At 39.5% G+C, this 26707-nt stretch overlaps 1 protein-coding gene across 5 annotated transcripts in view; it reads left to right on the top strand.

The window, feature by feature from the left end:
• LOC121947246 (neuronal acetylcholine receptor subunit alpha-4) overlaps positions 1-26707 on the top strand; it is a 63337-nt gene that overhangs the window by 34189 nt on the left and 2441 nt on the right. For 4 of the 5 annotated variants that reach the window (XM_088082509.1, XM_088082508.1, XM_088082510.1 and 1 more), the window contains 5 exons: positions 11176-11269; positions 17509-17660; positions 20664-20708; positions 21198-21307; positions 24483-25935. In XM_088082509.1, coding sequence (XP_087938635.1) covers positions 11176-11269; positions 17509-17660; positions 20664-20708; positions 21198-21307; positions 24483-25935 — 1854 coding nt within the window. Of the gene's footprint in view, positions 1-11175; positions 11270-13075; positions 13409-17508; positions 17661-20663; positions 20709-21197; positions 21308-24482; positions 25936-26707 lie in introns of those variants that run through there. The other variant, XM_042492210.2, reaches the window with a different exon arrangement.

Below are 26707 nucleotides of genomic sequence, written 5' to 3'. Positions count from 1 at the left end.
TATGACTAGCACCCCACGACTGATGTTACGTACTTAATGCAAAGTTATGTATGTGTTGTAAGCGGTAGCAGTTTAGGGAAAGAAACATGGTGATGATGTACCATGAAACAACTCGCAAGTGTACACGATTTTACATGGCTCTTAACTTTGGTCCCCTGGGGTAAGTTGTGTTTTGCTTAACCCGTCCACCACCCCAACCTCATGTCAACACATTAGTCACATGACCACAGCCTTACCGATGATGTGGGTTACACATGAATTACCAACAGGCAGCTTATCCCTACTTGCCACATGTTGCTGCTTTGCCAGTATGTTTTAGGTATCCTACATCTGCTGTTTTGAGATGCTATGGTGAAGTCATCAAATGCACATGGTTCATTGATGCAGCATGTGGTTATGTTTAGGCAACAGGAGCACATGGGAACCAACGCCAGAACATCTGGCATGGATAGTTAGGTTTAGGGGAAGGAGGCACGTGCTAAGGTATGGATAAAAAACATCACATTCAGACGGGAAGCGAACTCCCACTTGCAGCCGGGACGTCATCAATCAATCATCAATAAAATCTGCAAAAGCATTAATATGGCTGGAGCAGATGATGTGTCACTAGCTGATGTAGGCATGTCTCGAAAAGTAAAACAATTTGTGAAGCCTAAGGTTTTTGCTCACAGGGATTACTTTCACATATGTTCACCCCATTATTTAAAACTTTGGCCATGTTTATTATGAACATCCAACATTAACAATATATATATATGACATAAAATAAGGAAAAGCATTATTGGTCCCCTTAAAAAAGAAGACAGTGGGTTAAATGAAACCTAGACTATTTGAGCTAACCAGCTAGATCGCTCCATCCCTCAAAGGCATATCAACATTGTAATGGGTAGACCTCCACTACGGTGGAAGAACATGTAGCCTACCTCTGGGATAAAAACAATAGTGGCACACTTATGGTTGCCTCTTATTTCCCATTTGTAATTATGCTGTGCCCCGAGCGTCCACTATGATGCAAACGTGAGTCCTATAAAGCAATATTGCCTTATTGACAGATTATCCCCCCTGCAGAGCCACAGTGATACTGAGACTGCAGAAGTGAGAGATATAGAGAGACACAGAGAGAGAGAGCGAAAGAGTAGATGTTATAATTAAACCCATTTTACTACAGATAAAAAACAATGTTGCTGAATTAGTCTGTCTCTAAGCTTTCTTTTCTTCTTTGTACACATGGTGTCCATCTGTGTGCCGTTGAACAGAAATTAAACGCACATACATGTCCTTGCATAGAAGATACAGAGTCAGCAGTGGCAGCAGAGGATTTTAGGGCTCAAATCTTTTGTGTATAGTAATTAAATTGTAATTGAATTTTCTGCACCCACTGTGTACCAACAGATTTTACTGTATTAGCTTAAACCTCAGGTGGCTGTTGAGTTAATCAGGTCCAATATGGATATTGCATAATCTCAACAAAACTACTGAAAGCCAAGTTCCAATTACAGTGCTACAAGGCATTGCGTAACTTTGTCAGTAATTATGTATAACATGATTTTTTTCATCATTTGTTCCATAGAGCCTTTGGCATAAGCCTTCGGTAGATGTGCTTCACTGATTATCTTTGTTGTTTTGTGTATGTGGTTGTTCTTTCTTAGCCTGGACGCAGTACAGTGGATATATTGAGCTGCTGTGTTGTATTCACAAATGAAATGAGTTACTGTTGGGAGGTTTTCATGGATTTTCGGTGTTCTAGTAACATCTTTGATAAAAAAAAAAAAAAAAATCAAATTTCAAATTGATTTTAAGCAAAAACAAAAAAAGGTTTCTCTCAGCTAGGTCTGGGTATATTTTAGATGGTTCGATTCAGAAGGTATATCAATGCAGATTTGTGCAACAGGTGAAATAAATGCAGTGGATTAGTTTCAGGTAAAACTTCAGTAGCACTATTGCCCCTTTGAAACGTAGAGCAACATCACTTTCCTTGTGCTGCTATCAGATGCCTTTGAAGTATTTAAAGCTTCAAAACAAAAAGGCAATGAGCACTTTGATAATAAATGTCTCAAATCGAAAGAAATGACTACATTTGTTTTTTAAAGCTAGGGGGAAAAACTGATTATTATTATCATACTTACATATTTAAAATTATGTTACAGAATTGTTCTATTTTTAAAGCACCTTTCCCAGGGCATTTGTTTGGAAACGTTTTTAAATTTTGTAATTTTTATTTTTATTTTTAGAAATTTTCTGTAATTTTCTTGTACTTCTTCCTAATTTTTTGGATTATTTCTTCTCTCGTTGCTCATTATCTTCTTACCATGTTTTTTTTTTAAGAAATCTAGTCAATTCTCTCTCAACCAAAACCACCCCCAAAAGACACAGTTGCACCCATCTAAGTTATTACACAAATTATTGTCATACAAATTAAGTCAGATTTTAACCTCAAATTGGTCACCCTGGACTATTTTAGAATTGACCCATAGTTCTTAATACTGCTCTTAGCAGGGACAGACAAGAAGGACAGGTAGGGAATGGAATGACTACAGTGGGGAACAGAGTATCGACTTGAATTTTTAGATTCCCTAAATTCACAGAAAAATAATCCAAAAGAAGAGGAGTGAGGTGGAGCGGTGGTGGAGGCAGAAGGATTTCTTATGCCCTTGGCTGATTTCCTTCCAATATGGAAATGAACAAGAAGACCTTCATTCTCTTAGGCATGTTTGTGTATGTTCTTAGAGAACAACCAACTTTTTGCTGAATGCAGGGGCAAGGCCATTGAATGTTTTGGAATTACTGTATTATACTAGGGTTTTGTATTTGTTGCTGCAGGGAAACAAGTGGTGTTCCATCACTTAAAAAAAACAGTTGAGAATTAGGTCAAATAAATTCAATGGATATAAAATGTGATATTTTGTTGTCACACCCTGCTAAAACAATGTAACAATAATCATGTAGAATCAGCAAACTAGTGTTTTAGATTTTTAAAATGAACATGCTAATTTAAACAGTGCAGGAAAGGTGCCATGAATAAAAAATATTTGTCATGGTATTTAAAAAAAATCATTTTCATTTTTACTGAGCTCAATCATATAAGAGAGGTCAGATGCACAAGGCAGAGATAATTAAGATACTGAAATGTCAAGATCCCCTGTTTAGCCTTGGCCAACACCAATGTGATATTGTGAGCTCACATTTTAATTGTAAGGTGTATCTCTTTGAGTGGTACAAAAGGCGCCGTTGTGATTTGCAATAAAAATGGTGAAAGCAGAGATAACAAAAGAAATGCTGCTGCTGCTGTGAAGGTGATTAATTCTGAGGTTTACTGCACAACAACTGACGAGGAACCACTGTCTTTATATGTGATAAGAAATGTATTTGCTTAACCTCATCAGATGACTTCATCCCCTTGTAATACTCTCTAATCTGTAGTGCCCCAACATTGACAATATAATGTTTTGCTCTAAGTGTAGTTATCATTTCTTTTACTTACTTGACATCCATGAAAACCATAAGGTACTTCTAATGGTTCTGTAATACCATGCCGATAACCAGTTCAATCAACTGTCAATGGACACATAAAGGCAGGACTTGTATTGTCCCAGGGCATAGCATCATTAGGTTTAATAGTGGTTGGGTCGATTGATTTTCACTGTAATCAAAATAGTATTGATCTCATGCTGCAATGATATCAGCATCAGCCAGTGTGCAGGGCCGCCATTGAATTGTCATATTGTCTTAATAGTAAAGAAATTCTTGATGTTTCAAGAAATAAAAGACTTGCATTGGAGCTGGGGTAGTTAGGTGTTTTGGCATCACTTTTGAGTATATTGATATTAAAATGATCTGAGAGAAAACTAGACTTCTGCACCTCCTCTTGCCAGTGCCAAGCAAAGGTAATTTCAGAGAGGGTATTCCTATTGGCTGTTCTACAGATCTGGATGCACGTGCACTTACCTTCTGTGAAAGCCTGACTGGCGTAGAATCGGGCAGAAAGAGTTGCTATTTCAGCATTGACAACAATTTCCTACTTTAGCTGCCCCTGAAGAATGGAGATTCTAATTATCAGTCGGATACCGCTTAGTTGACAAATTGCAAAGTAATCAAATTGCTAACCCTAAGTTGAGCAGTTGTTTTCTGTTGGGTTTTTTGCAAGTCAGTGTGCTGAGCAGTGTACTTCTGTGGATATGTTGGTCCCCAAATTCTGCTGTGGAGTGAGCACCTTTGACTTTACCGTATCTGTTTGGTACATAGCTGCCAACATGATACAGTGAGTGGAGGAGAGGCTTTGCATCATAAGGCACTGAGATAACGTTATCTTCTCTATTCTGCTGAAAAGTGGTGAATTCACAGCTCACAGCAACTAAATATGACACACCTTTGTTTGATGTCTTTTGTTCCACACTGCTGACCTATCGTAAGCGGAGTTTACTGATGTCATCCAGGGCATCTCATATGGACATGGAAGGTGCCTTTTGGCATCAGGATCGTATGTCAAAAGCACTGTCAAAGCAACAATATTTGACAACTTGGGAATGAGAACAGAGAAAAAGAGCAGGTCAAAGGCCTGAGTGAATTTGCTGCAGGCAGCTCTACAGCGATCACTTTATTGGAAACACAGGGTACATATTCTCGTGGCCGTGTGGTGAGAAGTGATTAGGACAGAGAGGCGAGAGCTGCAGGAGGCGGTTGGGTTTTCAAAGTCTGCCTTTTCCAGATCCTGCCTACCCCAGCTTTAATGTTACCCTTTTCAAATAAATCAACAGAGAAGTGACATTTTCTTGTGGTTGTGTGTATGTGGCTAACAGATGGTGTTCACCTCACAGATGCCGCAGGTGCCCCATCTTTGTTGGTACCTGTTCGCTGGCCATCTCGGCTTACCCCTGGGCTGTTGCAGGTGGGTTCACAGTTGGCATCTGCCTATGTCAATATTTGCCTTTGCCCATAGCATTCAGGATGGCTTCAACAACCATCCACTGCTTCAGGGTGCTGGTTCCATCCCATCCAAGCCTGAAAAATCTACATCACTCTCTCTACAAAGCATTAAAGAGAAGTAAATAAGAAACTAAATTGTACAAAGATAATCCAGGGAAAGTTTGCCTCTCCTTTTAAAAAGCAGCAGCAATGATTGACAGGTGATCTTGGCAACCCTAGTAGGCTAGGTGTTTATGCATGCATGGGATGAATCCCTGTGTCTGTGTGGGTTTTTGTGTGGATGCACGTTAGTGTGAGTGTAACAAAGGGAGCTATGTGAATCACGAAGGCAAACCATGTGCTGTTGAGCGTGAGCTGACCTGGTGATCTCAAATCCTGGGGCTGTTCCAGGAAACTCTCCTCACAGAGGCTGGCTTCAGAGGGAACACTCTCTGTGATCTGTTCAATACTACAGATGCTTCACTGAGTTTTAGGAGCCCATCAATAATGCTACTTTTCACACATATGATTCAGTCCCCTCGCGGCTACCGACAGTCATCTTATTAACATTAAATCTATAGCGCACGCTCCTACTGTTCTTGTTGTCATATACATGTCATATACATCCCTGCTAACGGTTCGATGTAGAGCAGTGACACTCAACTCATGGCCTGTGGGCCAAAACTGGCCCTCCATAGGGTGCTGAGTGGACCCCAGCCGTTTTCTAATTTACATTAAAAATAAAGTAATTTACATTGGGAATTTGTTTTTCTACTTTTAGTATACAAAAGGTGACAGAGTGCATAAAATAGCATCAAGAGCTTGTTTATCGAAAAAAGCACCAGGGGAAGATAGCTGACAGAAGTCCTGGCTATGCCCCTAATGTCCTAAAATCCGAGAAATGTCCTCAAATCCTTTGAACGTCCTAAAATCATAGAAATGTTCTAAAGTCGCAGAACCATCCTAAAATCATAAAATCATCCTAACATCGTAGAAACATCCTACAATCCAACAAATGTCCTAAAATCTGAGAAATTTCCTCAAGCCCTAGAAACCTACTAAAATCCTAGAAACATCCAAGTTTCTAACAAACAAGCAAGTTGAGTGTCCCTGATGTAGGGCATCTTTCTAGTTATTCTTGTTAATCACCACAGAGTAGTACGAGTGGTATAACTGGTATAAGTGAGGGTTATTTAGGCCAAGATTCTGAAGTCAAAGTTCTGTTCTTTTTTTTTTCTTAAGGACAGTAATTGAGGGCTCACAGTCAGAGCAACTTTAAGGTTGGGCACAAAGCTCGATCAATTATTTATTTGTCACATGAGATCAAACAAGGTACAACTCAAGTGAAACGAGATGCTGTCAGCTCTTTTTAACATGTGCATTGCGTTTAGTTCTATTTTACCTCCTCTTACATCGACGGCTGCTACTTTATTATTTACCATGTTTCCAGACTGGCTGCAGTGGCTGTGTTTATGGCATCCTGAATGGTTCTGGTAATCCTTGCTTTCTTGTTGTGGAATGATCTAATCATAGTTCCACAGACCACATTAATTTATTGATGTCACTGGTAGTGTTGACGGTGGTGTCCTGGAACGTGCTCCAGACACTGATTGACCTCTTGCGATCTCTTGCATCACTGGGGCCATGCGTTTCGCCTTGGCCATTCAGAACAACTAAACACAGTTGATTTTCAAACGTGATCAGATAACACATCCTATGAACTAGTACAGCTCTTACTTTGCTGCTACTGGAATACATTACCCCGCTGCTTATGTAGGACATTAATGAATGATCTTAGATTGATCAAAACAGATTCTGAACCAAGATCACTCATTCACTTTTCTGTGCACAAGTGTGTAGCGCTCTTTGAAGCTCTGACACAGAGTTCTTGTCAGAAACTGTCTGCTGCATGTAGAGCAGCAGTGAAGGCTTTTATTTGATCACACTTTCGATCAGAACTCTTGCAGGTGATCCCTTGGAGCTTACTCCAGATGTCGCAACCACTGCTCAGTGGAAGAAATTTTTGTTATAAATCTCTTAAAGATTATATATGCTCCTTTTAACTATGAATATAGATACATTTGGTCCAAAGGCTGTAAACGTCACTGCCCTCGTACTTGCATGCATCCTTCATGTTGGCATTGATACAGCCTAAAGATGCACTTTAACTGAGATTGCGTTGTAGACAGTGGTGGCCTATGAGGCCAATAAATACATCCTGACATGTGGACAGAGGATTCTTTTCACTGTATTGGCGATTTAGTCCGTTCCAGCATTTTTTTTAGACTTAGTCTTCATTCTCTCCTGTGATAATATATTGCTTGAATTACACTACACCGCTCCACAATTTGGGGGGTGTTTACATCTGTCAGTGGGTTTTACCATTTCTCACAAAATGTAATGTATTTAAAAAAGCTTGTGACTAAACTTATCTTCATTGGATCCATTTTAAAAACACAGCATTTTTATAAATTCCTGAAAAATACTAATTTTGGAGATAGGATTTAGTGCCTGACAGCAGTGATACAGTATGTTGGTGTTTAGCAGGGATAATGTTAAGCATTTGCAACATCTTAGTTCAGCACATTAGCGTGCTCATACTGGCAAATTTGCACTTAACAAAAAGTGGTGGCTTAAGTGAAAAAGTAAGGGGATCTCCCTTTACAAAATGATGTGCCAATCAGTCTAGTAGATTTTTTGGTATTTTGTCGAAAGTGATGGAAGAACTTTGATCATATGAATGTGCGACATGAAATGTCAGAGGGACTCCAAAGTCAGTCAGACTCATTATTTGGGCCACCATGGATATCAGTACCAAATTCCATTGCAGAGTATCGAAAATTTTAAAAGAAGAAATCAAAAAAGTTGACAATCCAGTGGCACTTGAGGAAAAGACAAGAAATAACCAAAATCTAACGACCTCCCTCTCTGTAGACAGGAGTATGTGCATTACAATTCCATGGCAAGCTATTAGTAGTTGTTGAGATATTTTAGTCAGTACAAAGTGGTGGACTTATGTTACAGTCCCAAGAGTCACTTTGATCGCATGGCTAAAATATTCATACATAGTGACTTTGAATGAACCAGTTGTATTTAAAAGGCTATCAAATGCCAAGACAATGCCGTTTATAATTTCTTACTGTAAGTTTGTTCCACCCAGTAATTAGTTTGTTGCATCTGCAGCAGAGTGGTGGTGGCTGGGAATGTAAGCTCTTTTATAGTATATTTATTTAGAATTAAGTATTGTTGACAACAACACCCAAGGGGATTTCCACCCCTTGAAAAGTATTTTTAACTTTAAGCACTTTAAGACTCAAACGGTCACACAGGTTTGAAATCACTCTGATCAAGACGTAATTCTAAAAATACATACATTTTATAACATCACATTCTCCTTTTTCTTCTTAAGATGATGGGCTGTTAAATTTAAAAAAGGTCACCTACATCTACGTGCAGTTAATTAAATTGAACAAACAAATCAAAATTAACATTACAAACACATAAAACACAAAAGTAATTAATCCCACAACAAACAAATCAACAAACTAAGAAGGAAAACTCAAAAACAACATAAACTACTTCACAAAAAAGAAAAAAGCTCAAACACTATATGCATTCTCATGGGGGGAGCAGTAGCATTCCCAGTGTCCTAATGGAAAGCTTCACCACTCCCAGCTGAAACGAGCGTGGCAAAGCCGCAGAGCTGAACCAGCCACCTTACAAAAAAAAAGGAAAACACAATAAAAGCAGAACCAGTCAAGTAACCCAAAAACAAAGCGAAAACATCAATAAAAGTAAAACCAATTGCTGTAGAGAGACAGAGAAGTGTAGAGACGCAGGTGAAGATGTAGAGACCCCTTGACAACAAACAATGAAGAGACAAAGCCTCGTAGAAACAAAACAGCAGTCCGCAGAGGAGTAGATACTGGGAATTTGAAACACCATGATACAGTCTTTTGCCTACAAGTGTCTGCAGAGCGCACAGAAACATTATAATTTCCAACTAGGAGTCACATTGCATTAACAGTAATGCAAACTTACAGATACTTACTTTCAGTAAGTGGGCAAGTGTGCACCCTTCATATCCCCATCAACGCCTAGACTGCACAGATTCATCAACCATCGGCCATTGGTTTCAGTCATCAGCCTCCACCAACATCAGTGTATGTACTTCACAGGGTATTTATCTTACTGCTGCTCTGATGCCCCTCAATAACAGATCACCCTCCGGAGTGCAAGTGCTAAAGTCTTCTGTCAGATCTTGATCATTGCATCATTTATTTATCTGTAAAATCTGTATTAAACAGTTATCCTTATTTTATTCACCCGTCTCTCCTGATAGTGCTGTAGGGTAAGAGCCGTCAGACCACGATTAACTCACATAGACTGTATAAATTATGTACGTAGCCACTGTGATGTCACTCATTAGTTTTTTTTTTCATGTTGCAGTGCAGGGATTAAACAAATATTGGAGTATATTTCATGATATTCTGCACTGGTGATAGCTGAGGCTGGAGGCAATATGTTCTCAGGAACACCTTAAGGGAATTTTTTTTCATGTGTTGAACAAACTCAATGAAGACCTGATTAGATTTTGTTGGGTAGGTCAAAGGTCAAGGTCACTGTGACCTTGTGTCCATCTTATTCTCTTGAAAGTAATATCTGATTAGGATCTTGATTTTCTAAGAATTTGACACAAATGTCCACTTGGCCTAAAGAATTAACTGATAAGGTAGGGGTGGGTGATATGGCAAAAAAAAATCATATCACGTTTTTTTTTTTTAAGGCAGAGTCACAATCACGATTTTATCATGATTCTCTTTCATTTTGGATTTTAGACTATTGTGCTTGTTACTGAACAGTACAACCGAGCTAATTTCCGAAATTTAAAAATATAGCCCTAAAATAAAAAAGAATAACAAAACATTTAGGCCAAAGTACCTTTTTCAACAGATTTTTATCTGTGTGTACAATTTTGTTTTCCACTTTTTTGATGGAACCATATCTTTTATTAGGTAAAATATTATCAGTGTTGAATTTTTGGGGGGGCAAACTCTTCAGTGTTTTCATTTTTATCCATGACTTCCCACCTGTGAAATAAAGGGGGAGGGGAAAAAAGCCAAGACTTGATGGTTTGCTATGATTGGTTTATCTGTGAATCTATAGTGAAGGCAGGAAACAGACTAGAAAATAGTGCTTCAGCTGAGAAAATAGCTGAAGCTATTTAAAAGACTAACTTAAGACCTAGTATATGCCTGGACCGTGTACAGTTGTTCCCAACCTTTTTCCTTCAGGGACTTATTTACTATCAGTGAGTACACTGAAGACATTTTTTAGGGAAATTTCATATTAAATTAAAACAAAGGTTGAAAATAAGGTAATGTGCCTGTGGCCTCAGGCCCCCAAATCACTATGTCTGCCCCTGGTGGTAATAACGAGAGCTCAGTGCCAGCGGCTGGATGAGACACAGAGCGACGCGCTCTAAATACTTCCATCCAAAGTCTGACTAAATCTGAAACTTACACAGAGTAGTTTTTAGAAGTCTAAAGAATAACTGTCTGTTGGTTCATTCAGACACTTTGGTGCTGTGAGGAGAAGCTCCACTCTGTTTGTCTGTCTGTCTCTAACCATGCTGCGCTGTCGGCGATCAGCAGTTTGATCCGTGATAATGAAACGCAGCTCAGTTTTCAAATAATCAGCTGTATTCTACATTCAGTCCTTCACTGCATTACATGATTTTTCAATACTTTTGCATGTGCACTGTAGCACGATATAATGATCTCTCCATGATGGCGGATCGTGGACATATTTAAATTCTTCACAATCTAATATTGTCATATCGCACACACCTAGTTGAAGGCCAAAAGTCAAGTTCAATGCGACCTCATAAAACATGTTTTTGGCCAGAATTGGTACACTAAAATTTCACAGAAATGTCTAATAGATTATAATGATGAAGTGCTGAAATCTCATATCCCAAGAGTTCAAAGGTCAGTCTTGGGTGTCCACCTTGAAACTATGCTGATCTTCTGTGCTGCTGCGGGGAAAGATGTTTGTGAAGCATCCATGTTTTCACAGACATGGATATAAACTGTAAGTGCAGCTTGATGGGTGTGGGGAGTCATACAACCGCTTGGTGGTAATTCTAGTTTTATGTTGCCGTTGTTACTGTTAACAAATTGGAAGAGAAGGTATAATATGCATTATACTTAGGTAAAATTGAAATGATATGCATGGGTTTTATTTAACACTCTCCAAAATCCTTTTTTACAGTGGTATACTTTACCGTCGCTGGAAAACCCGGCAATGAAGAGACGCAACGTCAGCCATGGCAAACCGAGGAACATGGCATTAACACAGAAGCCAGGTAGGAAATGTACACTCATTCGGCTAGATATAGTGCTCAGCAGTGCCGCCCCCGTAATCAGGATACCGGTGAGTCATTGAATAAAGCCCCGTGACAAATTAATGGGCACTATGCTATACATCCACCCACCTTAGATTACAAACATGGCCCCAGATGGTCACCAAGAGTGTTTGGGTTGTGACCAGCTAAAAGCAGAGGTCAAGTGCACGGGGATCACCAAATCCTTCTTGATATCAAGGCAAGTTGAATTATTTAGGAGTCTGCCTCAAGAGGTGAATATTACCTCTCCTTGCACTCCCGTTACCATTGGAAGTGTGCACAGATGGTCCTTCCCGTCAGCTGAGGTGGCCACAGAAGGAGCTTATATGTGTCTATATGTGGGTGTGAGATAAACGAATGTATGTGTCAGCCACCGGGCTGTAATTGGCCTATTTGTGCACCCTGCCCCTAAATGAACGTGAGATTTCCTCTTCCAATGGCCCCCTGCTGTTGCTGGGTTGTCCCACTTACAAATTCCTGCTGGACTCCTGTCAACAATCCGACTAAATAATCAGCTATCAAATCTCTGATGGTGTGAACGCACATCTGCGCCGCAGCAGCACGCCGGTGAGAGCAATCTCTTCATCTGTCAAGTCACTGTTAGTCATCACCGGATCAAGGGAGCCGTGTCTTTGATTAGAAAAAATCAATGTGTACACTGCGGAGGCTTTTCTCTGTGGGCTCATAGCGTATTGAAAAGAAACATATCTGACAAAGACATCTACAGCAGCAAAATATATCTCCGCCCGGACCGCTTTTGTTGCACTCTATCATGCAACACTGTCAGAGAGAACTGTCGGATAAGTGTAAGGGCGGCTTCTTCCTCAGCCGATCTCAAGTAAACATGACTCTTGAGTCAAGGTTTTTATTTAAGTGTCTCCGGTTATTCCCTCTTTCGTCGTGTCATCAAAACATGACATGTCAGCATCGCTGAGGAAAAAGTTTAAAGATCTATGACAACAATAAACACACCTCAAGCAAGTGCAACTGTCTCAGTAGATGGCCAGCCTTGGCACTGAGCTCCTCTGACGTATAAAAGCTGTAAAGCAGACTGGCAGTGAGGCAATTTGAGGTTGCAGAGAAAGAGAAATCTGTGTTAGACATTACGTGGGAAAAAAATCGACAGCAGGTGAGGGTCAGGGGTGTTTAAAAGAGAAAGGAGGGGGGTGAGATAAAGGGAGAGGGGTACTGGAGATGATATGCTCCTGGGAAACAGCGCATAGAGGAGAATGAAGAGTATCCAGAGGTCTTATGACTCATGTGCACTTCTACTAGACTGGACTGTGACGGACATCTACACACACACGCATGCACGCGCGCGCGCACACACACACACACACACACACACACACACACACACACACACACACACACACACACACACACACACACACACACACACACACACACACACCCCTAACATACAAATATCTGGTCTGCAAAAACACACAGCACTGCTCATGTACATTGTAAACACTGGTAGGAACATCTCACTTTCCCTTACACACACACACACACACACACACACAAAAGTTTGCTGTTTTTCATGGAGAAAAAAAAGTGAAGAAGAGACAGAAAACTGGAACAGGGAGAAAAGCAAATAAGTGGGAGGGAAGGAGAGAATGCAAAGAGAGAAATGAGGTGTGTGTGTGTGTGTGAGTGAGAGAGAGAGAGAGAGAGAGAGAGAGATGAGGTGAGGAGGCGGAGAGATGAGAGGCGAGGGAGGGAGTAATGTAGACAGGGTGGGTGGAGAAGAGAGGGATAAGCCTCACTTGGATAAAGGATTCCAGTGGAGCGAGGAGGGACTTTCAAGTGTTGGATCAGGAAAACTACAGGTCTGTGCTCCCTTACTCTGACGCTCCGGACACACTGGACGAGAGAGCAACTGAAGAGACAGACAGATGGAGCCAGGAGGGACACCAGGCCCGGGGCTGACACAGACCGACATGACCTCTCCATCTGGCTGTTTAACCTAATCTGAAGACTGCTACAGGACGGATGACTGAACACCGGGACTGAAATTCAGCAGAAGTTGGGGGGAGTTCACGATGGATGTATACAAATGTTTGAGTGTACTTTTCTTCACTCTTCCACCACAAGGTAATTAATTTCCCTTTCTTTCTTTCAGCTGCTTCATCTCTTGATTTGTTATCAAATTAAGGGACTGTGTAAAAATTATTAGTGGAGAAAAGTGGGGTAACAGAAAACAAGTAATGTTGTGAATCCTCTGCCTCGCTAGAGTATTATTTTTAATTTGCCAGCCACTGCAAGCATTTCTGATGATATTGACTGATCTTACATTTTTTTCTTTTAATATATAAAGATTTAATACATCCAAATAAAGAACAGATATTCTGTGTTTATATACAAAAACCCATTTTATTCTACCTTCTTCCATTCCTCTTTTATCAACACTTCTCATTAAAAAGAAAAGAAAATTGCAGAAAATTGCATTTTTGTCAGTCATTCTTAAGTATAAAATTGATTTGATATTTACAATTTTTTTTTTTGTTTTTTCTAAAAATATATTAAAACTAATAATATGAAAATATTAAAACTATTTTTGAGTTGTAAGGGAACATCCCCCAAAATGTTAAACTAATAATATTAATAATAATAAAAATGAAAATAATGTTATTTTTGAGTTGTAGTGGAGCATTCCAAAAACGTGAATGGCAGTAAAGCATTCGGTCATAAATGATGAAAAATTTTGTCAGTGGCAGTGAAAGTGGTAATTGTTTAGGAAGGCATTTCTATGTTAATTGGTAGAGAAATTATCACAGATACATTTTTGTTTCATTCATTTTGGGTAAAAATACTGGGCTCCAGTCAGTCAGCACCAACAAAGTTGATGCTTGGGCCCGGGTCTATAATAACTGCTAGCTCTTTATTCAGAAGTAGAAAGTGGCTGTATTTTCTCCATTTTGTTGTTTTAGATTAGTTTATATCACACATGTATTATTTTGACATATTGACAGGAGGTCATCACAGTTTTGTTTTTCATAAATGAGTAAAAGGGTACAAAGAAAATATTAAAGAAAGCACTGGAGGGTTTTGCGTTCTTTCTTTTTTTATAAAACAGGAAAATTTTCTACAGTCCCTAACAAAGCTTGACCTAGAATTTCATTAGAAAGGAAAGACTTTTTTTTCAGAAGGCAAATCTGTAAAAATCACTAATACAATCACTGACGGCAACATACAAACTTCAAAATACAACAGCTTTTTGTTTTCGATTGTTTACATTAGACAAAGACTCGCAAAGCACCTGTGTTGCTTAGTGACCCGATAACAAGCTTTATCAGCCTAGTTCATAAGCGGGACTTGATTGTATGGAAAGTGGTATTAGCTGCTCATGCATTATTGGCCGACGAGAGTACATTGATCAAATAAGGACAGAACTGGGTCCTGTAGACACATCTAGATAACTAATCAGAGCAAAACTGTTTGGCTCGTGCTGTGCAAAACTGAAAATATCAGCAAATTAACATAACTCGAAATGATATTTGCTTTGTGAAACAGACTTAATCAACTTTTCTGATGCCTTACATAACTCGTTTTGTTTGATTTTTTTGTGTGCATGAATAAATATAAGAACAAATACCAACAATGACAAACATCCAGGAAGGAGCAAAATAAACTGGATGTTTTCACTAGAATTAGAAAAAGAAACCCATCTCAACAATAGGAAGCATCAAGGAAAATGTATTGACTCAAAAGGGATGGTACTGGATGTTCTTACAAAAAACATCAGAAACGATAGTTGAGTGATTATATGACAGCCAACTGGAATGAAAAGCTTCAGGTTTCTCCATTCTAAGTGATCAGTAACATCACAGTCTGTACCGATGCTATTCATAGTGTCCTATAAGGCACATGTGCAGATGTAAACTCATTCAACAGTTTTTCCCGCACACATTTACTGCTCTGACCCACACATTGTCAATGTCACGACACCCTGCGAGCTCCCCCATCTAAACCCATTAGATGTGAGGCTGCTTTAGAATCTACTGGAGTGTCCCTCTTTATTTAATATCAGCTGCATTCAACAGATATCGCTCTGAGCTGATGTAATGAAGCAAAGGTATCCGTGTTGCTTTCTTTTGTCAGAAAATGTAGACACATTTCAAGGTTGTTAAGCTTCTAGAGGTTTTGAATACATTCAGGTAGAAAAGGAAGTAAAGACGTCGGGGAAGAAAGAAAGTACATCAATTTAATAAGATATTGATTCCAAGCCTTTAAAAACTGAGGATGCCAGTTTTCAGGCAACTGAAGGACAGCCCATCAGCTTTGATTGAGTAGGTAGGAGAACCTGTGAGGAAGGCCGGCAGCATGACAACAACACCTGTGTCCCTGTTTTAAGAAAACAACTTGGAACAGCAGAGCATCTTTGTCTAAGATGGATAGATGGATAGGTGGATAAATAGGTGAATTGTTAAGTAGGGAGATACAGTTGATAGATACGACAGATACGGTAGATACATCATAAATTGATATGATTGATATCGTAGATGGACATAGTAGATACATACATATGTATATATATACAATAGATACGTAGATAGATATGATAGGTACAAACCTAGATATAATTGGGCGATGGATAGAAGTGATGGATAAAAATGATAGATGTGGTAGATAAATACAGTACATACATTAGATAGATATGAAGATAGATACAGTAGATGCGGTAGATGGACATGGTAGAAAGTTAGATACGATGGATTAATACAGTAGATACAGTTGATGGGGTAGATAGAAATGGCAGATATGGTACATAGATAGTTATGAAAGATAGGTAGATAGATAGATAAAAATAGATTAGATTAGATAAAATGTAGGTAGTTCGGTGGGTAGATTGACTGGGTAAATATGGTAGATAAAAGAAATATGATAGGTAAGATACAATAGAGTTGATAAATTCGTTAGATGGATATGGTAGATAGACATAGTGGATATGGTAGATAGATGTGATAGATATGGTAGATAGGTAGGTAGGTAGATTTATATGGTAGATGTGATTAGATGTGGTAGATGATACATACAATAGTTAAATGGATAGATGGATAATTAGATAGAGAGAGAGATAGATGCAGCAGATGCAGTTGGAAGATACAGTAGATATGGTAGATAGCCTGCTGTAAATAGGGTAAATAAATAGATAAATAGCCTTCTTGTGCATTCACACGACTCAAGTTATAATGAGGTAATAAAAACCATCTCCTAGCTCCAGTACAATTAATATAATGCGCAATAAACAAAATATACAATGCTCCACACAAGGAAGACATTGAAAAATGCAGCAGTGCCAGGCGTAATGAAATATCAGTGAGGCTGCTGAAACAAAATCCCAGCCTATGATGAATTGCCATGCCATTGAATTACCTGCACAGATGCACCATGTCCAGAATAGAGAAATGCTTAATTGAATATGAAAAAAAGGATTGGAATACAAAGGACATTGTACTGTACGAGTCTCGGGACGATCCTCTAATTGTTCCCAGACCTTGTTAGGTCATCCTCAGTGCGGGGGTGGGGGGTGGAGGGCTGAGTGTGTCTCCATCAGAGCGCGGCCATGGCAAAGAGACACCGAAGCAGGGCGGGTGAGAGGGGGCGAGGGAGGGAGGAGATGTCTCGACAGATCGCTCCATCAGCACGTCTGTTCGGAGACGAAACGGATGTCCTCAGACTCAGATTCGTGCTTCCTCTTTTCCCGGCTCCCATCTCCTCCCTCCTCCCCTCTCCCTGTTTGTCTCATCTGTCCGATACAGTCCCGTGTAACCATATGCCACCTGTATAATAGAGGTCACCCTCTTTTTAGATTACACTCTGTGCATTGAATTCATCACGTGTGCATGGATAGGCTAAATCTATTATAGATTAATGTATAGTAGATGGGAGAAAATTGATTCAGTATTAATAACATACATTTGAAATCCTGGGTGCTATTACAAATATAAATGTGCAAAAAGAGAAACAATTCAAACTGGTTATAAATCTAGAGAAGGTCACTGTCAAAACAAATTGTCATACATGAGTGCAAAGTAGCTATATTAACTGATGCATCCATGTGCATTCCGAACATGTAAGTGTATTGTTTTAAACTACTAAAAATACATTAAATGACACACATGGGCTAAAAAACTAAATGTTATTTATCCAAGCTTTCCTTATGTGTCTGCTCTCTTCCTCTCTTTCCTCAGTTTGTTCCCAAGTTGGACCTCGTGCCCACGCTGAGGAGAGGCTGCTCCAGGATCTGTTCATAAATTACAATAAGCTCTCTCGACCTGTGGAAAACACTACAGACACCGTGCTAGTCCACTTTGGACTATCTATTGCCCAGCTTATTGATGTGGTGAGTATAACCCTACTGCTTTGTCAAGTTCAACCACTATCCAACACCAGATATGTCCATCAAAGTCCAGCCGAAATGAAATTGCTTTTTCATTTATCACTGCTCCAGCATACAGATCTGCTCTGTGAGTTACGCTAGTCTCCTCTGAGGAAAACAATCAATTCATATTGGCACTCCCACATTAGTTCTCTATCTATGTAGATGCTTTCCGGACAGTCAATCAAATCACTTAATTATGAACCATATGTGAAGATACTAATAATGTCACTGTTCTATGGTTACAACAGTCAATAAGCAACCTACGCAAAAAGGCTTTCTTACTCAAGTCTTCTCCTTATCTTACTTAAAAACATGAACAAACGTCTTGTCCTTCACCTTGGCTTGTTAAACGCAACACCAAACAAATATTCTGGCCCAGTCATCCGATAAAAATGTAGGCATTGTACGTTTCTGCAAACCATAGACAGATATGTTATATTTGCATGTTTCATATGTATCATCAAAGTTTTAAAGTGATTAAGTATTTCAGCTGTCTTTGCCATCTAAAGGTGGAAGGGATGGTAGATGGCTTGACATCCAAGTGATAACCTCTAAAGATGAAAAATGAAGCCAAAAACTTCAGTTCCATGAATGCCCACTAGAGGCTGGCTCCTAAGGCGAGTGAATTCCCATAGACGCCTATGTTAAAATGCCCAACTTTATAGTAGAAATGAACACGCTTTTAGCCTGGTACAAAAACAGTTTGGGTTTCTTTAGCTAATTTTAACATTCATGACAACTGTACAGGGGTAAAATTTTATATAACTCACCCGTTACATTTTCTTAAGGTTTTAGGTTATGTATATTTAAGGGCAGGCCACTTGTGTGAAAGGCTATCTGTGAGGCATTACTATGGTCTATGAGTCAGATCCAGCCCTCGCTCATCCACATCTCCACCCTCTCGTTCAAATATGGTCTCTGGCTTCAAAAAGATGGCAACAGCTGTAACAAAGTACTTTATAACAGCAGTCCACAAACATGTCACAGTAACTACGTCCATTACTTTATACATTCTATGGTGACACCAAGGTGAGACGCCTGCCAAGCTGCAGACTGGAGCCCTGCATGGGACTGTTTTCCTAATCCCACTCCTGTCTGCTCCCACTGGATTTCTGACCATTACAGCCTGCCGACAGAGTGTTATATATTCCCGCCAGGTGTGTGTCAGCTCCCACCTGCACCCGCCAACATTTTCTGACCGTACATGTTGGCACAATAGATTGATTATTTATTATCTGAAGTCTCCTCCCATCCTGCAGGTTAAAAAAAAAGGATGTTATTTTACTGCGGTACAAAGAAAGATGTGCACACCTGTCAGTAATAAGAAGTGTGATTGCATTCTAACGCATAATAACATTCATAATTACAGTTATCCTGGTTTCTGTGGGACTCAGGGGTGTTATTATTATCTGTAGTATTTACTTTATCTTATTTTGCACCTCACTTGTTGATGTCTCCATCCTTCATGTAAATTGATTTTTTTTTTTTTTTTGAACATCTGCTCCTACTTGCAGCAAATATTAAAACCTCCTGGTCCCGTGAGATTTGTATGGTGTCCTGTGGGATCCGCAGAGTTCCCTTTCCAAATGCAGTTTTCTACTTCAGACAACAACAGACTACTGTTCAAGGTCGACAAAAAACAAAATTGTTTTTTTTTTGGCAAGTTATTGCTACACATTTAACTGCTTTTTAGCCACAGGGAGGTGCTGTGGATCAAGAGGTGGCATGTCTTAGCTCCCCTCCAGACCTAATACTTTTTTCACAATCCAGGGAGGAGGCAAGCAAGCCAAAAGTTGGGGGTTTAGTAAAGCCAAGACATAATCTTTTTTCCCTAAGCATAACCAAGTGGGTTTTGCACTTAAACCTAACCAAAAATTAACCACAGCATTGTTGACTACTAACATTTATTCTGTCAACTAGGTTAAACATTTACAAGTGTCAAGTGCGCTGTTAGTGATAGTTTGCAGACTGAAAAGCAAATAAACTGGTCAGCTCAGCACATTAAAAAGCATGTAAACTTACCCAAAAACTCACATGCTGGTGTAGTCCTTCAAAAGTTGATTCATTGTTATAAATGTTATGATGGTGTTGGTGCAACGCAGTTTTGTAAATGACCCATTCTGTCTAACGTATTACATTCATTGTGATAACAATAGCAGCCATCTCAAAGCTACACCAGGAAAGAGAGATAAATCTAAATATACAGATCACTTATCAGCGGAAATGAAACCACAACGGAAGAGATTGAATTATTTTCCCAAATTAAATTCAGTTGTCAAGTGTGCTAGCACTGGCAGTAAATATTCAAATCAACACCTAGCTAGTCTTAACAAAATAACATCTTTATTCTCCCTTGTTGTATCATTGCATTACAGACACAAATTATTTTGCAGGGTTTCTCTTTGGCAAAAAGCATTTTTATAACACCTCTAACTGCCATTTGGAGCCATGCAAAGTTACCTGGTGCAGCTTCAACACTGAATATGTGCAGCCTGCAACACTACAGGGAGGATTCTCCAGGTTTTTGACACACAATTAGGTGACAGCACTTGCTCCACATGCCTGGTAGTGAGAGTCAGCCCTTGGTGAAGTTGTCTTCCCATACAATGGGTTTTCACTGACTGCTGTGTCTTAGATGTTGCAGGGAAAGAGCTGGAGATAGCAGCTTGCCAGCAGTGGCGGCAAAGCAACAGTGAGGGTGTTTTTGCACAACGCACTGCATAATGTTTTTTTTTCTGGCATATTATACAACTAATCTGTCTTTATAAATAGAACGTATGTATGTTGATTTCTTCTTTAACTGTTTCATGAGCACCTGCAGTAGCTTCAGTAAGTAGGTGACCAGAAAACAAGATGTTGAAAGTTATTCTAGACATGTAATGACAAAGTCCTGATTGACATAAAATTCATTTCAAAGAAGATAAATGTTGTAATCATTTTCTCTTCTGTTTCTGTGAACAAAAGGATGAGAAGAACCAGATGATGACCACAAACGTCTGGGTGAAGCAGGTATGTAGTAATAAGCAATAGGGATGCACGATAATAGCAGCACGACATGGGTATCAGCTGATAATGGCTTTTGAATGAAATATCTGTTTCATTATTTATTTATTTATTTATTTATTTAATTGACAAACTGAACATGTTAGATTGTTGGTCTTATTTTGCACAATGAATTCAATTACAAACACTGAAAAGCATTGCACTTTGTGTCCATCTGCTGGTGGGCCATCACAATAAGAATATGCTTAATAAGATGTTAATTCACTGCAGAGGAGACTTGACGATCACTAAAATTAGGTGGGGAAGAAAAAGTGGATATATCAACATGGGCATTGGTTACTGGCAAAATAAGTTGTTATGTATCTGCATATTGCCCTATCGGATATATACAAAAAATCCAATATCGTGCATCCCTTATAAGAGATAAAACACACGCTAAAGATACAGTCTAATATAAAAATTCACAATATAAAGATGATCAATCTTTTCCTACAGGAGTGGAACGATTACAAACTTCGCTGGAACCCGGAGGAATACGAAAATGTCACCTCCATCCGTATTCCCTCAGAGATCATCTGGAGGCCTGACATCGTCCTTTACAACAAGTGAGGATCTGTACCAATATCTTGTTTTCATGAGATGAATCTGTAAGACATTCATGGCAAAAATAATCAAATAGCAACTAATGTTCTGAGTTTGATGATTTAATTCCAACAGATGGCATGACTGGAGGGAAAGCATGAAGATGTTGTTGTGCCAAACATCTTGTCCTGTGCCAATGTCATAAAGTAATTTAGCTAAAGTAAGAGTGGACAAGGTCAGCCTTAATGGATGCGGTTACAAACAAAGCTCGGTACATCGGACAAAGCAACACATTAGGCTGGGAATTAGAAGACGAGATGTAATTGGATGTGTTTCAAAGGGCCTTGGATCAAATGCATTCAGTGGGAGTGCCCCAGGTAGACCTGTGTTTCTTTCACTCTGAATAAGAGGAATCAGCTCATGTGGAAAAACTGTATCAGAAACAGGCAAACAGAATTAACTGAATAAAGTAGTCAAATTCACATGTCATTATACAAACATGATTTTACTCTCTCATGATGAAATATCTGAGGCTCAGTCATGGTGCAGCAGCTTTCCTGCACAGGGTATTTCAAAGTCCTTGACGTGAGACGCTGAGTAAAATAACAAAATGACATGACTTGAATCAAATTGCTTTGAAAAAGAATCAAAAAGGATTTTGTGACTCAGCCAAGGTGGGACCAAGTCATTGTTTTGCAACACACAAGCAAGACTTAAGTATTTGCACTCAAGTTCAAAGTCAAAACTGTTGAGTCCTAAGTGTGTTGCTTTGAGTTTCCAGCCTGAAAGAAGTCATAATGTGCTCTTCACTAAATTTAATGACATTTTAGCAGAAGTGTAATGTATTCAATTTACAAAAAATTATAAAGGCTTTTTAAAAATCTGTTTTTGTTAAATAAGTCCTTTGGAAGTTGCTGTGTCTATATCTGTAATTTTTGACCTGCAGGCTTTGCATACTGCAGTTCTTTTTATGATGACCACTGCATAGTTTTTGTACACAAACAAAATACCTTTGGTATCTTTTGTTTGGACAGGTGCTCAGTTAGGTAGCATTATCTTCATGATAGTCTTCTGCAACTTACCTGGATGCTGTCAGGTTGCTTAAAACAAAGTGGATCTTGGGAATTAAGTATCAAGTCCTACTTGAGTCCAAGTAATGTTACTCGAGTTGACAGCTCTGGTGCTCAGCTTTCTTAGTCTCTGTAAATACTTGAGCAGCAGAGTGGAAATGAGTTGATATCTGATTTCCGAACCTACTGGAGATGCAATGATTGATGATGCAATGAACGATTTCTACATGAATTCTCCACTAATAGCTGTGTTATGTTGGTAAAATGCTGACATTCAGGGGTGGAGCAAGATACTGTAATATATTTGAGGCTCAGCTCAAATCTGAGGGCCCCGGCGGCATTCTCCCCCACTGGAGATTTTTCCCATTTTTGCCAACTAAATGCACTATTTTTCATACCATTTGAGATGTTACAATGCCTGAAAATCTGCACAATGTTTGGAAAAACATGATAGTTGCAGAGGAAAAAAAAAACGTCCGCTGGAGTATACACACTATGTAACTGATCTCCAATTGTTGTCATCATTCTGAAACCATAACAGATATTGAGAATTATTTTCTCTCTTGCCACTTTAAAAGAGGCAAACATTGTCTGATGTTACTATTTTAAGGTATGTAACATAGGTAGGTTAGGAATTTGGCCTAAACAGCAACTTCAATTGTGACACCTATTTTTGTAGTGGTAGAGTCCACAGAATGAATGTTCAGCTGACATATGTGCTACATTTGAATTCATCCCATGACTACAAATCAAGGATATCAAACATGCCACGTAAATATGGTTTTCAATACTTTATAATAATGAATGTTAAGCCATTTCTTTAAGGAATAGGGCTTTTGAGAAGGCAGATGCCCAGATGTTATTGTCTTGATGTGACTGTTAAATGTAGGTCTTGAATTTATGACCACACTAAAATACAGTATGTGACCAAGGTTAACTTTACTGTTATACTGGATCAGACTGAATGATAATATGCCTTGGCTCTTCAGTGGTCTTTACCATGTCAAAACATAAGCTAAAATTTGACAACAAGGAAGGAATCCAGAGGGCCATGGAAGGTAGATGTTCAGAACACATACAGGCAGAACAGAAAGAAGGCTCATATAGATAGACTCATAACCGATGTCTATATGTACTGATGGTAATTGCAACAACATGCATGGACAGATGACTAGGTCAGATGATGATCTGTGGCAGGAAGTAATGGGTGGGACTCAGCTGTGTAATGGCAGGGCTGGAAAGACGGAGAGATTTTTATAAAGATTGATGAGATTATATAGGCAGGAGAGACTGGAAGGTGCGGCAGCCGTTTTCATAGATTAGATCACTGACTTCCAGTATTTCATCCCTGGCACCAAGAACAACGTCATGTGCCAAATTTAACTTTCGTTTTATGGTTATTGAGACAGCACTGCCAAGTATTTGATTTGTTCGGTGAAACAGGCATGTAAATGTGAGTGTCATCGGTATACATATATCAACAAAACTTGTGTCTTTGCCGAATTTGAGCAAATACTAGCACATAGAGGGTGAGTTAAAGAAGAGAAAAGAAACAAAAGATTTGAATTATAGAATATAGATAGAATAATTATAGAATATTTTCCAGTAAATGTATTCCATTGGAATAGTTTTGTTTTGAAAGAGTATAAGTAATGTACAAGTTAATATTTTGTGTTCTTTGCACTTGTCAAAAATAGACCTAATTTGCTCTTCAGTAAAATAGTTTGTAGTTTGTAGTTCATAGTTGTTGAAAGCAATTGCTTTAATAACTATCTATGGCTTTTTGATTTACTGATAATTGCACTAGTACAGTGACATAGAAAATTATGTTATGTTTTAACCTGAATTGATAAAAAACAGTTGAATTACTTTTTCCAGAGTTTTCTATTGAGAACAAATGACCAAACTCCATCCACTGAAGCGGCTGAGATATAGTTGAAAACAAGATGCTTTGCATATAAGATTCAAGGTCCACTTGACTAAACACTTTTGTCATCTAAAAACTATTGCTTGAAGACTTAGGCCAGACTTTAACTCTTTTAATGCAACATTTGATGAAGGCAAAAATTTACATATTGAACATTTCTTTCGCTTTTGTTCTCTCTTATACCCTGTTCTTTATGTGCAGTGCTGATGGTGACTTTGCTGTAACTCACCTCACGAAGGCACACCTGTTCCATGACGGTCGGATAAAGTGGATGCCACCAGCCATTTACAAGTCGTCATGCAGCATAGATGTCACCTTTTTCCCTTTTGATCAGCAAAGTTGTAAGATGAAGTTTGGCTCATGGACCTATGACCGCGCCAAGATCGATCTGATCAGCATGGCCAGTGATGTGGACCAGATGGACTACTGGGAGAGTGGCGAGTGGGTCATTGTCAATGCAGTGGGCAAGTACAACACCAAAAAGTATGAGTGCTGCACAGAGATCTACGCCGACATTACGTACTACTTCATCATCCGGAGGCTTCCGTTGTTTTACACCATTAATCTTATCATCCCCTGTCTTCTTATCTCCTGTTTGACCGTACTGGTGTTTTATTTGCCGTCACAATGTGGAGAGAAGATCACCTTGTGTATCTCAGTGTTACTGTCCCTAACAGTCTTCCTTCTGCTGATCACAGAGATTATACCGTCCACATCGCTAGTGATTCCACTGATTGGTGAATATCTCCTGTTCACGATGGTCTTTGTCACACTTTCCATCATAATTACTGTCTTTGTGTTAAACGTACATCACCGTTCACCCCAAACCCATGGCATGCCTCACTGGGTGCGGAGAGTGTTTTTGGACATGGTGCCTCGAGTCCTATTCATGAAGCGTCCACCAGGCACAGCCAAGCAGCACTGCAAGAAGCTCATTGAGTTGATGCACCGTCCTCCCACCATATCTGCAACAGGCAACTCACAGGCCTTTTGGTCAGGTTTAGAGACAGGGTTGAGACAGACAGCCCAGGTAGAGAAAAAACTAACAAATACTCCCTCTGACAGTCCAAGCATCCTTGTCTGCTCTCCTTCTCCACCCTCTTCCCCTCTTGATGACCGCAACAAGGAGGAGCACACCCCGAAGGCCAACATATTCTGCCAGTCTGGTCAGTATTCAGTTCTCTCTGAGAAGCAGTCCCTAAGGGGACACAATTCTGCAGCTTCATCTTCTTCCCAATTGTCCTTGCCCCCATCTTTGCCCCTGGGCCCACTTCGCAGTCTATCCAGGGAAGAACTAAATACACTCGCCCCAAATGGCCGCTCCCACAGTGAAGAGCAAGTGTGTGACCAACAGAAGGAGCTTCCCCAGAGAGCTGGGAATCGGTGCCGATCCCGCAGCTTCCAGTACTGCTGTCTGCATGATGAAGGGCCTGGACTGGTGGCACTTGCAGGGTGGGTGAAGAAACAAGCCCTCACTGACAACCTGGCTGAGCCCATCACAGCAGAGTCCACTAAAGACGCATGTACCCAACAGGAAACTGTGGTTCCAACTATTTCCCCAACAATTCCAACTATTTCCCCAGCCATGCAACGGGCCATAGAGGGAGTTCAGTACGTTGCTGATCATCTCAGGGCAGAGGATGCAGATTTTTCAGTGAGTTAAAATTTTCTCCATTTAAGTAATCGTTAAAGCCGTGGTATTGACATAAGAGTTTATATTCATGTAGTGCTCATTTTTGGAAAAATAAAATGTCTTTTTGTGGAGATGTTTTTAAACTTACAATCATAACCTATTTAAAAGTTTCCCAGAGCAAATCAGACAAGTGACTATTTTCTGAGACTTAACCTCATGTTGTCTGTTCATTGGGCTTGGGCAGTATGTAATAATTCACCTGGGTATTAGGTATATCACAGTATAAGTGTGCAGCACTAACAGGCCCCGATGTCCCCCCATCCCCCATCCCCCAACAGCGAGTGCACAACTTGCTTTCAGTTTTTCAGACTAATAAATACACAATAAAACCCCACAAAATGATAGGAAAACTAAATATTTTCACACATATTTCCTTATTAAACAGAGAAATACAACTGTTTAACTTCTGAATTCAACTTTCCCTCGGTCATGGAAGACTGATGAGGCTTTATTTCCTCATTAACTCATCCTAAAACACACTTCCTTCAAACTCGATAGAAACAAAATTAAACTCACCTTAACTGTCTTGGTTACTCTTGCTAGCAATAGTTAATAAGTCCACTGTTCCAGAAATCACCAGCTCCGGATTGATCGAAAGAAATCCTTAATTTGCCAGGATGTAAAAAAAACAAAACAAAAACATGCCGCTATTTTCCACGGTCTCTCTCTGCTTGCTGGCCGCCAGCTGTTTATAGTCCTGTAACTTCTCCCTCCTCCGACAGTGGCCCTGAAG

This window comes from Plectropomus leopardus, chromosome 9 (assembly GCF_026936395.1).
Source record: "Plectropomus leopardus strain MGB_pleo_1.0 chromosome 9, ASM2693639v1, whole genome shotgun sequence".
NCBI classification, from domain to species: domain Eukaryota; kingdom Metazoa; phylum Chordata; class Actinopteri; order Perciformes; family Serranidae; genus Plectropomus; species Plectropomus leopardus.
This window is presented reverse-complemented; position numbering and strand designations above follow the sequence as displayed.